General features: G+C 46.3%; 1 protein-coding gene across 7 annotated transcripts in view; it reads left to right on the top strand.

Annotated features, from left to right (window-relative positions):
* Window positions 1–12,483, top strand: part of LOC140460366 (uncharacterized) — a 33,350-nt gene extending 20,867 nt beyond the window's left edge. For 4 of the 7 annotated variants that reach the window (XM_072554861.1, XM_072554859.1, XM_072554858.1 and 1 more), the window contains 2 exons: window positions 1,769–5,913; window positions 8,723–12,483. In XM_072554861.1, the coding sequence (XP_072410962.1) occupies window positions 2,164–3,339 (1,176 nt within the window). In that variant the 5' untranslated portion in view covers window positions 1,769–2,163 and the 3' untranslated portion in view covers window positions 3,340–5,913; window positions 8,723–12,483. The remainder of the gene's footprint in view (window positions 1–1,768; window positions 5,914–8,722) is intronic. The other 3 variants (XR_011954030.1, XR_011954029.1, XM_072554862.1) reach the window with 2 other exon arrangements.
* The last annotated feature ends 2,248 nt before the right edge of the window (window positions 12,484–14,731 follow it).

Genomic DNA, 14,731 nt, shown 5'->3' with positions numbered 1-14,731 from the left:
TTGACAATGTTATCTTTGCTGATGAAGTTGGTGCTGTTTGGTGTTTGTGTCTTTGGTAGTTCTTGTAGTGTAGTCGGTGTGTCTTTGGCCACGTTGATGTTAATGGATGTGAATGGGGCTGTTATGTCAAAGGACAGCATTACTTCATCCTCTTCTATCTTGGTGTCTTTGGTGTTCAGGAATTCTTGGGTGGAGTGAATGGAGTGGCATGAATCTTCTACTCAGTGTTTTAGTCTTCAGTGGAGTTCTTTGACTACTCTGTATACTGGTGTTCCAGGTAGTGAGACTATGGGCCTGAGGGGTGCTCCTGGTTTGAAGAGGAAGGGCACAACAACAAAGTGCCATTCCTAGATGTCACAGTAGAGTGAACAGTCAATGGGGAACTTCAAACTAGTGTCTACAAGAAACAATACACACAAACCAAATACCTAACTACAGAAGCAATCATCACAACACCCACAAACGAAGCTGCATCAGGAGATTATTTAGTGAGCCATCACCCTTTGCAGCCCAGAGGAACTGCGAAGAGCAGAAAAGAAATACGTATATGTACTCAAGAAGTACGGATCCCCAATAAACCCAGTCCGCCAATTTCTCATTGATGCTTCCAAGCTGACCCTCAAATTTGGTTTGTCCCTGCATTCTTTCCTGGTTGTCTTTTGTGGGTTTTGAAAACTTTTTCCCAATCCTCTGACTGAGGATAAGAGTTGGGAAGTTGCGTTGTGGCTGATAGGACATTGGGTAGACCACTTTTGGAATATTGTGTGCAGTTCTGGTCTCCCTCCTATCAGAATCTTGTTGTGAAACATGAAAGGGTTCAGAACACATTTAAAAGGATGTTGCCAGGGTTTGAGCTGAATGGGCTGGGCTGTTTTTCCTCGTGCACCAGAGGCTGAGGGGTGACTGAGAGTCATTAAGAAAATCATGAGAGGCATGGATAGGGTAAATAGACAAGGACATTTCCCTGGGGTGAGGGAGTCCAGAACTAGAGGGTAATAGGTTTAGGGTGGAGGAGGGCAAGATTTAAAAGAGTCTTAAGGAGTAACCTTTTCATGCAGAGGGTGGTGTGTGTAAGGAATGAGCTGCCAGAGGAAGTGGTGGTTGTTGATACAGCTATGACATTTAAAAGGCACCTGGATAGGTATATGAATAGGAAAGGTTTAGAGGGATATGGGCCAAGTGCTGGCAAATGGGACTAGATTCGGCTAGGATATCTGGTTGGCCCGAAGGGGCTGTTTCTGTGCTGTAGATCTAACTCTGGCTTGCCACTATCGTTTGCCATGTCTGTGTGTTCAGTTTCTCTCTGGTTGTCTGTGTCAATGCCTTGATGTCTCATTCCACCCACCACATATCACCACCACCCCCACCCACCATAGGGACGATAACCAATTCATGTCTGTTTATTTATCAAGAAGCTGTATTGCAGGTTCAACCTGAATTTACACTTCTTTTGCTCCCAAAATCAGACTTGCTCACTCTCAGCAATATCCCAATATCCTGAAAGATATTAACTTTCACATGGTGTTATCCAAAATTCGAAGATGTCAGTCCTGACGTTTTTGCTTTTTCTGTCCCTGTAAGATCCTGTATCAGCACCTTCAGGACAATTCGTTTGAGTGGAGTGAGAATAGAGAGAGAGAGAGAGAGTGGGATGCTTTCAATTTTGTGGAACAGCATAAGAAAAAAATGTTCTGCAGAAACTGGAGTAGCTTGTTCTGAATTTCTACCCTGGACTGACCATGATGACTTTTGTAATCTCTTTTTCCAGAGTATTTGAAGATCTGAAGACTGAAGTTTAAAAATCAACAGATGAAGGGCCTATGCCTGAATCATCGATTCTCCTGCACTTTGGAAGCTGTCTGACCTGCCATGCTGTTCCAACACCTCACTTTTCAACTCCTCTCCAGTGTCTGCAGTCCCCACTTTCACATCAATGTCTGACAGTCACTCAATCCATCGGGACCTCAACGATTTTCAACGATGATTCTGTGAGAAGGAGCAAAACATTTTGGTTCCTGTTTCAGACCATTTTCAGCATTAGTGGGACTGAATGAGAGTCTCTTCTGTTACAGCGCACTGTGTGTAAAGCCTGAAACAGTTATACGGCCAGGAAAGAGGAATTTACTGTGGGCAGGGGCCGTACACGCGGCTGTAGCTGCGGCCATGGTGAAACCAGAGGAATCCCACACCGTGGAGAAACCGTGGAAGTGTTGTGACTGCGGGAGAGGCTTCCATGCCCCATCTGTCCTGGAGATTCATCGGCGAAGTCACACTGGGGAAAGGCCATTCTCCTGCCCCGAGTGCGGGAAAGGCTTTACCTGCTCCTCCCACCTGCTGGACCACCGCCGAGTCCACACCAGAGAGAAGCCATTCTCCTGCCCTGAGTGTGGGAAGGGCTTCACCTACTCCTCCCACCTGCTGGCCCACCAGCGCGTCCACGCCGGGGAGAGGCCCTTCCCCTGCTCAGAGTGTGGGAAGGCCTTCAGCAAATCCTCGGACCTGCTGAAGCACCAACGGGTCCACAGAGGGGAGAGGCCATTCAGCTGCCCTGAGTGCAGGAAGGCCTTCAGTGATTCCTCTACCCTGCAGAGACACCAGTGGGTCCACACCGGGGAAAGGCCGTTCTCCTGCCCTGAGTGCAGGAAGGGCTTTACCCGCTCTTCTGCTCTGCTGACCCATCTGCGGGTCCACACGGGTGAGAAGCCCTTCAGCTGCCCCGAGTGTGGGATGGCCTTCAGCAGGTCTTCCCACCTGCTGAGGCACCAGCGGGTCCACACTGGGGAGAGGCCATTCTCCTGCCTCCAGTGTGGAAAGTGCTTTACCCAGCCCTCCAACCTGCTGACCCACCAGCGGATCCACACCTGTGAGAAACCGTTCTCCTGCCCCAAGTGCGGGAAGGGCTTTGCTGTTTCCTCTAACCTCGTGGCCCACCTGCGGGTCCACACAGGGGAGAGGCCATTCAGTTGTCCAGAGTGCAGGAAGGCCTTCAGCAATTCCTCTGCCCTGCTTAGGCACCAGCGCGTCCACACCGGAGAGAAGCCGTTCTCCTGCCCCGAGTGCGGGAAGGGCTTTACCCGCTCCTCCACACTGATGACCCACCGGCGGGTCCACACGGGGGAGAGGCCATTCAGCTGCCCCGAGTGCAGGAAGGACTTCAGTGATTCCTCTGCCCTGCTGAAGCACCAGCGAGTCCACACTGGGGAGAGGCCCTTCAGCTGCCCTGAGTGCGGGAAGAGGTTTACATTTTCCCGCAACTTGCGGAAGCACCAGCGGGGGCACCAGCGCTCACAACAATCAGATTCTGCCGCTGATGCTGCCATGATTCCTCCCCAGGACTGATTCTCCTGACAGTGGGTGCAGTGTGAGAGTTGGTGCACTCTTTGTTTTCCGTTGGACTGCAACCCCACGGTGGCTCAGGGGTGGCATGGTGACTCAGTGATTAGCACTGCTGCCTCATGACACCAGGAGCCAAGGATCAATTCCACCCTTGGGGTGACTGTCTGTGGAGTTTGTGGAGGGGAGGAGAATGGATGAGATAAGAAAACCGCTGCCTTTCTTGAGACAAGTCTCCCGGAGAGAACTTGCTGACTGATTTGATTGTCTGATCTATTGATCCTCACAGTGCCCCATTGCCCTCTGTTATCTGGAGGAGGTCCACACAGATGTACCAAAGCCCCTCTTTGGACTGTGGAAGGAAACCTGTGCAGACAGGAAAAACATGCAAACTCCACACAGACACCGTTAACTGAGGCTGGAATTGAACCTGGGTCCCTTGCGCTGTGAGGTAGCAATGCTAAGCAGTGTGCCACCCCAATATGTTATAAAATTGGAATAAACACACTAAATTGGAAATGTGACCATACCAAGAACTTCCTGTAAATGTTTGGAAACAAAAGTCCAGCGGAATTGTCTTTGGGGCGGATCCAAAACTTACTTCGTTAATGTTGAAAATACTTTGACCTCTGGAACTGTCTGCCAGAGAGTGTGTTGGAGTCAGATTCGATTATGGCGTTCAAAATAGAGGTGGATCATTAAACTGAAAAGGAAAGCAATTGCAGTGTTCAGTGAAGATTAGTGCAAGGTACTGTAGTGGACGTCAGAATGAGTTTCCTGGTTGGGGCTGTTCCTGTTACCATTTCAGGTTGCTAACTTTTCATTAGTATCCTGCACATGTTGGGAATTTTTCTCCTCTCTAGTATCTACTTGAGTGACTAGTGATAAATCTAGTTTATTAATTGTTCCTATGATATCTCATGAGAGGGTTTATGATATTCACAGTGCTGTATAAATTGTTGTGGGTCACAATGTTTTTCCTCCACTTGGACACAAACTGTTCACCTTAAATATTTGTTTTTTAAATGATGGAAATAAAATTAATGTTTGGAAAACACAACTTGCTGTGTGGTAAGATCATCAGAAATAGGAATGGGAGTAAGTAATTGACCGTTGAGATGCTCTGTCTTTCATTTATCTAAATTCTCTTTCCTGTACTTGTTTTCTCATGACTTCATCTGCTGAAGTGACTACACTCCAAAAGCTTGTGATTTCAACATAAGAGCATAAGAACTCGGAGCAAGAGTCGGCCTTCCGGCCCTTAAAATCATGACTAATCTTCTCGTGGACTATGCTCCACTTACCTGCGTTTTCACCATATCCCTTACGTTTTTGAAAAATAAAAGAATTATCTTCTCGTGGTTACTGAAGTAGTGTCAAATACTTCCCTGGGCAAGGAATTCCACAGATTGACAACCCTCCCGTGAAGAAATTTCTTCCCCGTTCAGTTTTAAACCTGCTACCTCTAATCTTTGAGGCCATGCGCCCTTATCCTAGTCTCACCTACCAGTAGAAAATCCTATTTCTATTTCTTTCATAATTTAATATATTTCTCTAAGATCCCATCCAAACACACCTGCTGGACTATAAACCTGGTGTCATGTGACTTATGACTACAAAATTTGTTATTACGCATCCTCATAGCTGTGGGATTTCAGGACTCGAAGGTAGGGACAGTACCACTGCGCCTTAAAAAAAACTTCTGCAGCAAATAGACCCTCTTCTATTGAATGAATGGGGAGAGGTTTCTTCTCAACATGGGATACAAATATTATAACCTCGGAGCCCATTACATTAAATTGAGCCCTCTTCGGTTGAATGAGTGGATGTGGAGATGCCACAGTTGAATTGGTTGATCACGTTAAAAATCGTGAATATGTGACACTACCACTTTAGCGCCGGAGCCCGTTGCAGTAAACTGGGTCATCTGCTGTTGGATGAATGAATGGGAATGAAAAGGGCGGATACACTGACGTGATTGTGAAATTCCCCACCAATCCCAAAGCTTGTGGTCGGTACCGACTAATCAGAGAGAGACATTGCAGAGGGTGGGACCAAAACGACAAGCAAAGCCGGCGCCATTGGTCAGGTGGAGTAAGGTGCGTTCTGATTGGGCGGGGCGTGGATGACGCGCGACAGTGAAGGAGGAGACGGAATGAAGAAGAAAAACAAAGATGGCGGCGCGAGGCTGCGGTTTTCTCATCGACTCAGCGGGCGGTTTCTGACGGAGGGAGGGGGGCAGACAGGCATCGTTTACCTCAGAAAATACCTTTAAAATACATTTCAAATTAAAGTCGGAACTTTTCAAACAAAAGTTGTGAAGAAAAGGAGACAGTCCCCGGTGGTGGGGGGTTTATTGTTTATTTTTGTATAATTTCCGGGGCCCGGGAAGGGGGAGGTGACGGTGACCGGGTGAACGAGAAAACAAATTAAAAATGTCGGCGGTGGAGGAGAGAGAGCCGGCGCCCGCGGCTTCTTCGGCGGCGGCCGGAGCCCAGGAGCTCAACAACCCCCCGGAGCTGGAGGAAGGTCCGAGCTCCAAGAAGCGGGGGGTCCGGCTGGAGGCTGGATTTGCTCAAGGCTTGTATCTATTAACTTATTTAAATGGTACCTACTGTATGGGGCTATGGTTTACATTAAAACTGGAGGATCATGTCAGAGTGTTTGTTTATATTGAGCAGTTGTAGTTGGTAAAATACACTCCCTGGAGGAGCACCTTCTATGATGCTGCATTTCTTACCTTCTGCCCTTCCCCCATTTGTTATTTTACATTTTATTTGGTCAAATTTAATTTCATATTAATGATACTTGGTATTCACTGTGTTATTAATTTGTTTGTTGGATTATTGTAAGAAAAAATTAATGGTGTCATGTCATTTCTGATGTCAGAGTTTGACATTGAATGTGCAGATGTAATATCAGTAAGTTGTGAAAATAAATCAAGAACTTGTGGTTCTAACAAAAAAGCAGTTCACTGATATTAATGGCATTGTCTCATTTGAGGATGAAGACTTGAGTCTGACTAACAAACCGTTTCATGGAGTTACCCAATTTAATTAAAATTTTCTTTAACTTAAAGTTAAATTTGTTTAATTTAACAAATTTGTTTATACAATTTGTACAATTTGTTTATAAGATTTATTTATACGTCCATTGCTCTCGATGTGGTCTCTGCCACATTGGGGAGACTGGACGCCAATTTGCAGAACATTTCAGGGAACAGCTGTGGGACGCCAAAACTAAATGACCCCACCGCCTTGTGGCTGAACGCTTTAACTCCCCCTCCCAATCCATCAAGGACATGCAAGTATTCTGCTGCCTTCCCCTCCAAGCTCTAGCTACCTGACGCTTGTAGGAAGAACACCTCGTCTTCTGCCTTGGGACGCACTAACTGCATAGGATCAATGTAGATTTCACCAGTTTCCTTATTTCCCCTCCCCTCCACCCACCCCCACACCACACACCTTGTCCCAGATCCAGAGTTGAAAAATGTGGTGCTGGAAAAATGCCTAGAGGCCATACTTCGAGGAATTCCCTGGCTGTTCTCTGGCATGGCACTCATCCACAGATTCTATCAACAAACACATTGACCTGGACCCAATATGGCCACTGCAGCGGACAGTTGGAACTGACAACCGGAAGCGGCAGAGACAAACCACTATAAATGCCGGAGGAAACAATACAGAAGCACTTCACAGGAGGCTCCCAAGCACTGAGGATATCACCTAGACAGGGGATGAAATGTCTGCAACACAAATTCCCAGATCGGCGAACAGAACCACAACAATGAGCACCCGAGCTACAAATCCTCTCACAAACTTTGAATTGAGCATAGGAGTTGGGACATCCTGTTGCAACTGTCACACATGTCACACAACACAAGGCATGGTCCTTCTCTGACTGACCATCCCTTTGAATATCAGGGGGAAGACACCCCTTTAATTGTAACATTCAGGAAAGATGCCTTACTTCAACAAAGATGTGCTGTGCTCACAAATGTTTGGACAGAGGAAGGGAATTGCAGTCTGGGGTGAAGCTCAATCTTCATTCAGAGAGAGAGAGGAGCAGCAGTAGCTTCAGAAGCTCATGGTCCAACTTGTGCATTCAGACAATAGGGGGGCTATTCTGGGCAAAATCTGGGAGTGAAGCAATGTCTCCCCCTTTCCATTCCTTATCCTGGGAGGGAGAGAGAAGGGGGGAAGCACTGTTCACTTGCAGCAACTGGAGGCAGAAATATGAATCCAAGCAGGGAGCAGACTCTGCAAAAGTCAGCTTCAGTCGGCTTCTTCTGAAATATTGTGTGCAATTCTGGTCTCCCTCCTATCAGAAGGATGTTGTGAAACTTGAAAGGATTCAGAAAAGATTCACAAGGCTATTGCCAGGGTAGGAGGGTTTGAACCACAAGGAGAGGCTGAATAAGATGGGGCTGTTTTCCCGAGACCATCGCAGGTTGAGTGTGTGTTTTTTAAAGAGGTTTATAAAAACTTGAGTGTGGATGGGGTGAATAGACAAGGTCTTTTCCCTGGGATAGGGGGAGTGAAGAACTAGAGGGCATAGGTTTAGGGCGAGAGGGGAAAAATTTAAAAGGGACCTTGCAGTCAACCTTTTTTTGCAGAGGGTTGTGTGTGTATGGAATGAGCTGCCAGAGGAAGTGGTGAAGGCATCTGGATGGGTATATGAAAAGGAAGGGTTTAGGGGGATATGGACCAAGTGATGGCAAATGGAACTAGACTAATTTTGGATATCTGGTCAGCGTGGACAAGTTAGATTGAAGGATCTGTTTCTGTGCTTTATGTCTCTGACTCTATGACTGGTGAAAAGCGTTGGCATTCGTCGAAACATTTATGCAACAGAAAATTATAAGAGGATAAAGATAAGCCTCACGTCATTGATCCATGAATCCTGGTGTAGTATGGATGTATTTCCAGTAATAGAGTCAGTATGGCATGGAAGGAGTCCAAAAGACGGCTTCTTTAACAAAAAGTCACACTTAAAACTTAAATCTGAGTCTTCTGGAAATGTAAGATAACAGTGCGTTAATATAAGACAGATAAGTCTGGGGTATATGTTACGTATTTGATGGAATGTTTATGGCTCCAAAATCCTGATTTGCAGTTGTTTCTGGGCTCATAATATTGTACTGCAGCATATTGTATATCTTCAGTAAGAATGTCAATACCCCACGATAGATGTCCATTCAGCAACTTGAGTGAACTCTTCATGGAGTATGCAATCCACCACATTACCCTGCTGTATACATTTACATATAGATCAACACAAAGATCTTGGGTATTAAGAGAGGAAAGAATGATCCACAGAAACTAGAATTGTGTGTTTTGACTTTCTATTGTGGACTGACAGAGATGACCTTTGCAATCTCTTTCCACAGGAATATTACAAGAGAAGAATTTGGAGGCAGAAATCTCAGACCAAACATCACATCGAAGTCTGACAGTCAATTGATTCACCAGGACTTGGATATTGATGGCCTTGAAAACAAAGGGGAGAAGGTCTGCCTGCTTTGTTAGGTTTTAAGCGTCAGTGTGACTGGAAACTCGGAGTCTCACACACCCACACACCAGAGCAGTGAATGGAACATGCTTTACAGACTGAATGAGAGTCCTCCAATTATCAGCAGGTTCACCAGTAACACCACACACATGCTGTAAACGTGAGCGAGTTTCAACTGATTGTTGAACCTGGAGAAATACGAGGACACCCGCACCATGGAGAAATCATGAAAATGCAGGGAATGTAGGAACGGTTTCCCTTCCTCGCCTGTCCAATATTCATCAGCATTTATACACCAGGCAGCGGCCATTCACTTGCATTCAGCACGGGAAAGGCTTCACTCAGTCGCATCACCTCTTGGTCCACACCGGGGAGAAACTGCTCATCTGCCCTGTATGCTGAAGCAGATGAAGGACATTTTTTATCCTGGATGGAGCATTCTGCAGGTATACCTGAAATAGATACATTTGTCTCTATCCCATTGAGTCTCCAGCACAGAACCAGGCCAAGCTGCTCAATTGGTCTCTGTGTTTATTCTCCACCTGAGCCTCCATCCACCCCTCTTCATTGCCCCCCATCTTCCCTCCATCAGCATAAAGGTATCCCCCACTTTTCCAAAGTTCGCTTTCACTACTTCACTTTTACAAAAGACCTACATTAATACCTGCTCCCACAAACCGAAAGAAATCTGAAGAGGATTGGCGTTTTTACAAAGAAAGGCATAATACAAATTAACTCATGGTAATTGCTTCTTCGATTTAGGCCATTTCGGCTTATGAAAGGAACACTCTACTTTCAAATAGTGGGGGAAAGCTGTATCAATACAATACAGCACAGTCTCAGGCCCGTCTCGCTTGGTTTAGGCACACACACACCCTCAAGCCTGTGCTAATTCTTAATCCTTACTTAGACCTGCTATTTATTGCCCATGTGTGATTTCTGTTCCTCTGTTCACCTCCCATTCATGTGTTTATCAAGATACACCTTAAACATTGTTAAGGTGCCTGCTTCCACTACCTGCACTGGCAGTGCGTTCCAGGAACTCCCACCACCCCTCTGTGTGATTCCCCACCCCCACCACCTCTCCCCCAAACAGTCCCCTGCTCACCTTGAACCTGTGCCCTCTTTTAGTTGACCTTTCCACTTTGGAGGGGAAAAAAACACCTCTGACTATCACAGAATCCCTCGAGCGTGGAAACAGTCCATTCAGCCCAACAAGTCAATACCGGCCCTCTAAAGATTAACACATAGAGACCCGTTCCCTTACCCCATTAGCTACATTTACTCCTGACTAATGCACCGAACTTACACATCCCTGAACACTGGGGCAATTTACACACAGACAATCCAACTTAACCTGCCTCTCCCTGGACACCATGGGTAACATAGCATCGCTAATCCACCCTAACCTATACATGTTTGGATTGTAGGAGGAAGCCGGAGCAGCCAGAGGAAGCCCATGCAGACACGGGAGGTGGGGTGCAGGGATAATGTGCCAACTCCACACAGCTAGTTGCCTGACACTAAAATCGAACGCAGGTCCCTGGCACTGTGAGGTGTCAGTGCGAACCGCTGAGCTACCCTGCCACCCCTGTCGAGCCAATCTGTGTCTCTCATCATTTTGTCGAGGTCTCTTTTCAGCCTCTGTTTTTCCAAAGAAAACAATCCAGGTTTATGCCTCCTCTGCTCATAACGAGAGCCCTCCAGACTAGGCAATGTCCTGGTGAACCTTGTCTGTATTCTCAGCCAGAGCACCCACATCCTTCCAGTAGCACAGTGACCAGAACTGCACACAATATTCCGAATGTGGCCAGAATAAACAGCTGTAATGTAACTCTTACACTCAAGGAGGCGTGCTGTATACCTTCTTGACCACCGTGCCCACCTGCATTACCACTATGCCCAGATCCCTCTGTATGCCAGTGCTCCTGTGTGTTCTGCCATTTATCATACAATTCTCATATTTCCTTCATCTCTATCGAGCTTCACCTTAACTGTCTTTCTCTCTTCATCTCTTTTCCCCCCTCCTCAAATCAGCATACCATAAGACCACAGGAGCAGAAATTAGGCCATTCAGCCCATTGAGTCTACTTCGCCATTCAATCACGGCTGATACGTTTCTCAACCCCATTCTCCCCGAACTCCTTGATCCCCTTGATACTCAAGACCCTAGCTATCTCAGTCTTAAATATACTCAGTAACTTGGCCTCCGCAGCTTTCTGTGGCAGTGTATTCCACAGATTCACCATACTCTGGCTGAAGAAGTTTCTGTCCCCTCTGTTCTAAAGGGTCTTCCCTTGACAGGAAAGCTGAGCCCTCAGGTTCTAGTTTGTCCTACCAATGGAAACATCTTCCCAACATCCACACCGTTCATTATTCTGTAGGTTTCAATTAGATCCCACCCCAACCCCCATCCTTCTGAACTCCATGAAGTTTAAACCTAGAGTCCTCTAATGTTCTTATGTTAAATTTTTCATTCCTGGACCATTCTTTTGAACCACCTCTGAACACGTTCCAGGGCCAGTACATCCTTCCTGAGATATGGGGCCCAAATCTACATACAGTACTCCAATTGTGGCCTGACCGGAGACTTACAGAGCCTCAGAAGTACATCCCTGCTTTTATATTCAAGTCTGATCAAAATAAATGCCTTCATTGCATTTGCCTTCCTAACCACTGACTCAACCTGCAAGTTTACCTTGAGAGAATCCTGGAGTAGAACTCCATAGTCTCTTTGCACATCAGATTTCTGAATTTTCTCCCCATAATCCTTCTGTTCCAGAGTAGCAGCAGAGATTTCCAGACACCTCGATTGTTTTCAGGGATACCAAGGGATCTTGGGAATTGCCACTATCGCAAGAGGAGGCAGAGGGGAATGTGGTGTGGTCCTTTAAACTGCAGAACTTTCCAAACTCCCTGAGTCAGCAGGAACTCTTTCTGGACCAAGAAACAAAAGGGCCACTGAGAAACTGCTACATCAGAAGATCTCAGAGGCAGAAATTAGGCCATTCAGCTCATTGAATGGTGGAGCTGACTTAATCATTCTTAAGTATCAAGGGTTACGGGGAGAATTGAGTTGAGGAACGTATCTGCAATGATTGAATAGTGGAACAGACTGAATGGCCTAATTTCTGCTAGTTAACCATCCCTGGGAAGAAGGACGCAAAACAACAAACTGTTTCCTGGGACAGATGAGCTAAGTGTTTAATAACCTCATGACAAAAGGACAATTAAGTTTGTCTGTGGAAGGAAGGCCCTGACATAAAAGGGTTTTTTGCAGGAAAGGCTGTATCAAACAAAGCACTAAACCTCGAGGATAAGAAGGTAAGCTACAGACCAGAGATCTCCAGAAGTGTGGGGAGGTGGTGTTAGAATCGAAAGAAACATCACATCACAGATTTGAAAGTGAGGAATCTCCACCAGAATTCAACCTCAGAATGATGTAGCAGCAGTACTTGGAAGAAGAATGCTGCATTGAATCCCTGGACACTTCCAGAGACATAAACTGTTGGTGGAAACTCAGTTAAATTCAGCCATCAATTGGGAGATAGCCAAGTTGTGAGTGAGGTTGAACTTGGTTACTTGAGGAGTTTTATTTGTGTTGTTACATACAATAAAGTGTAAATCATTGTTTCAGCAGTTAATTGTGTGCAGTTTCTGAGTTAAGAGCCAAATTAAGGTGATTCACCCACAACCACAGTGAGAGGCTGCGATTCATGTTGACTCCATTGCATTCAGCAGTACATCACGTCAATACTCTTATAAAGCGAAGGCTGACAGCACCGCCTTTCTCAAACAGAAACACCCAGAGGAGCGTGTCGCCCAATAATCTGTAAAATTAGCATGAAAAGTGGTGTAACCTGCTCTAGTGATAAGAATAAATCCCCAACACTTTAAAATCAACAATCAGCAATTTATTTATCCAACTATCACGGTGAACAAATGAACAAAACGATTAACAAACTGGATACAGGCCAGGAGCAGATGGGTGGCACTAGTTTAGTTGGGGATCATGGACTGGTTGGTCTGAAGGGTCTGTTTCCAGGCTGCATGACTCCATAGCACGGAATGAATGGGGATCCATCCCAAAGATGACAAAGGTTTCAAGCACCACCTTAGGCAAATGTGTGGACTCCCTCCAGATAACTGAGGGCAGTGGGGCACTGTGAGGGTCAGTACATCAGTCAGCCAGCCAGTTCTCTCCAGGAGACTTGTCTCAAGAAAGGAAGTGGTTTCCTGTCCCATCAGCCAGATTATCCAGTTTGGATAATATTTGGTCCTCTTTCTCCAACAAAATATGTAGTCAGGGCAGTGTCTATAACAAATATGTTATTCAACTTGGAAGAGTGCTGAAGACATATACAAGGATGTTGCCAGGACTCAAGGGTCTGTGTAAAAGGGAGAGGTTGGACAAGCTAAGATATTTTTATTTAGAGCATTAGAGACTGAGAGAGGCCCTTAGAGAAGTGAAGAGATCGTGAGAGGGTGAATGCACTCAGACTTTTACCCCAGGGTTGGGGATGTGAGGGCTAGAGGGCATCAGTTTAAGGTTAGAGGAAAAAGAATAAAAGGGAACGTGAGGGGCAACTTTATTTATGCAGACGGTGGTAGACATATGGAATAAGATGCCAGCGGAAGTGGTTGAGGTGGGTACATTAACAACATTTTTAGATTAGATTAGATTACTTACAGTGTGGAAACAGGCCCTTCGGCCCAACAAGTCCACACCGCCCCGCCGAAGCGTAACCCACCCATATCCCTACATCTACATCTACCCCTTACCTAACACTACGGGCAATTTAGCATGGCCAATTCACCTGACCTGCACATCTTTGGAGTGTGGGAGGAAACCGGAGCACCCGGAGGAAACCCACGCAGACACGGGGAGAACGTGCAAAATCCACACAGTCAGTCGCCTGACGTGGGAATTGAACCCGGATCTCCGGCGCTGTGAGGCAGCAGTGCTAACCACTGTGCCACCGTGCCGCCTATTTAAAAGGCATTTGGACAAATACGTGGATAGGAAAGGTATGGAAGGAAATGGGCCAAGTGCAGGGAAATGGGCTTAGTGTTGATGGACAGTTTGGTCAGTATGGATAATGTTGGACCGAAGGGCCTGTCTCCTGCTGTGGGACTCTATGATTCGTGTCTCTTTGTCAGTCCGACAGTTTTGAGTTTCCAAATGAACATCTCACTAAATCAGGCCGAATAAAATCCAATCTCATTCGTCAACTCTGATGCAGAGGTGCTGGTGTTGAATTGGGGAGGACAAGGTCAGAAGTCACATGGCACCAGATGAAGTGATGAAGGAGCAGCACTCAAGAAGGAGCAATGCTCCTAAAGCTTGTGATTTCAAATAAACTTGTTGCACTGTAACATGGTGTCATGTGACTTCCAACTTCTTCAACCCTGGGTTTGTCTCAAACTTGATGGGATACTTTGTCCAACTCGGCATATTTTATCAGTATCGCTTGAAGGAAATCTTTTTTTAAGATTAGATTCCCTACAGTATGGAAACAGTTCCTTTGGCCCAAAAAGTTCACACTGGCCCTCGCAGAGTAACCCAGCCAGACCCGTTCCCTTATCCCTATTCCTCTACATTTACCCCAACTAATGCACCACACCTACACATCCCTGAACACTATGGGACAATTTAGATGGGCCAATCCAAACTAACCTGCACACCTTTAGACTGGGGAAGGAAACCGGAGCACTCAGAGGTAACCCATACAGATGTGGGGGGGGCATCGTGAAAGCTACACACAGACTGTCATCCCGAGGGTGGATTTGAACCCAGGTCAGCATCGTGAGGCAGTGGTACTAACCACTGCGTCACCATGCCACCCCTGAGCCACATAGGTGGGCTTGCGGCGGGGGGGGGGGGGGG

Source organism: Chiloscyllium punctatum, chromosome 36 (assembly GCF_047496795.1).
Source record: "Chiloscyllium punctatum isolate Juve2018m chromosome 36, sChiPun1.3, whole genome shotgun sequence".
Taxonomy (NCBI): domain Eukaryota; kingdom Metazoa; phylum Chordata; class Chondrichthyes; order Orectolobiformes; family Hemiscylliidae; genus Chiloscyllium; species Chiloscyllium punctatum.
Note: the sequence above shows the minus strand (reverse complement) of the source record. Positions and strands in the feature narration are given on the sequence as shown.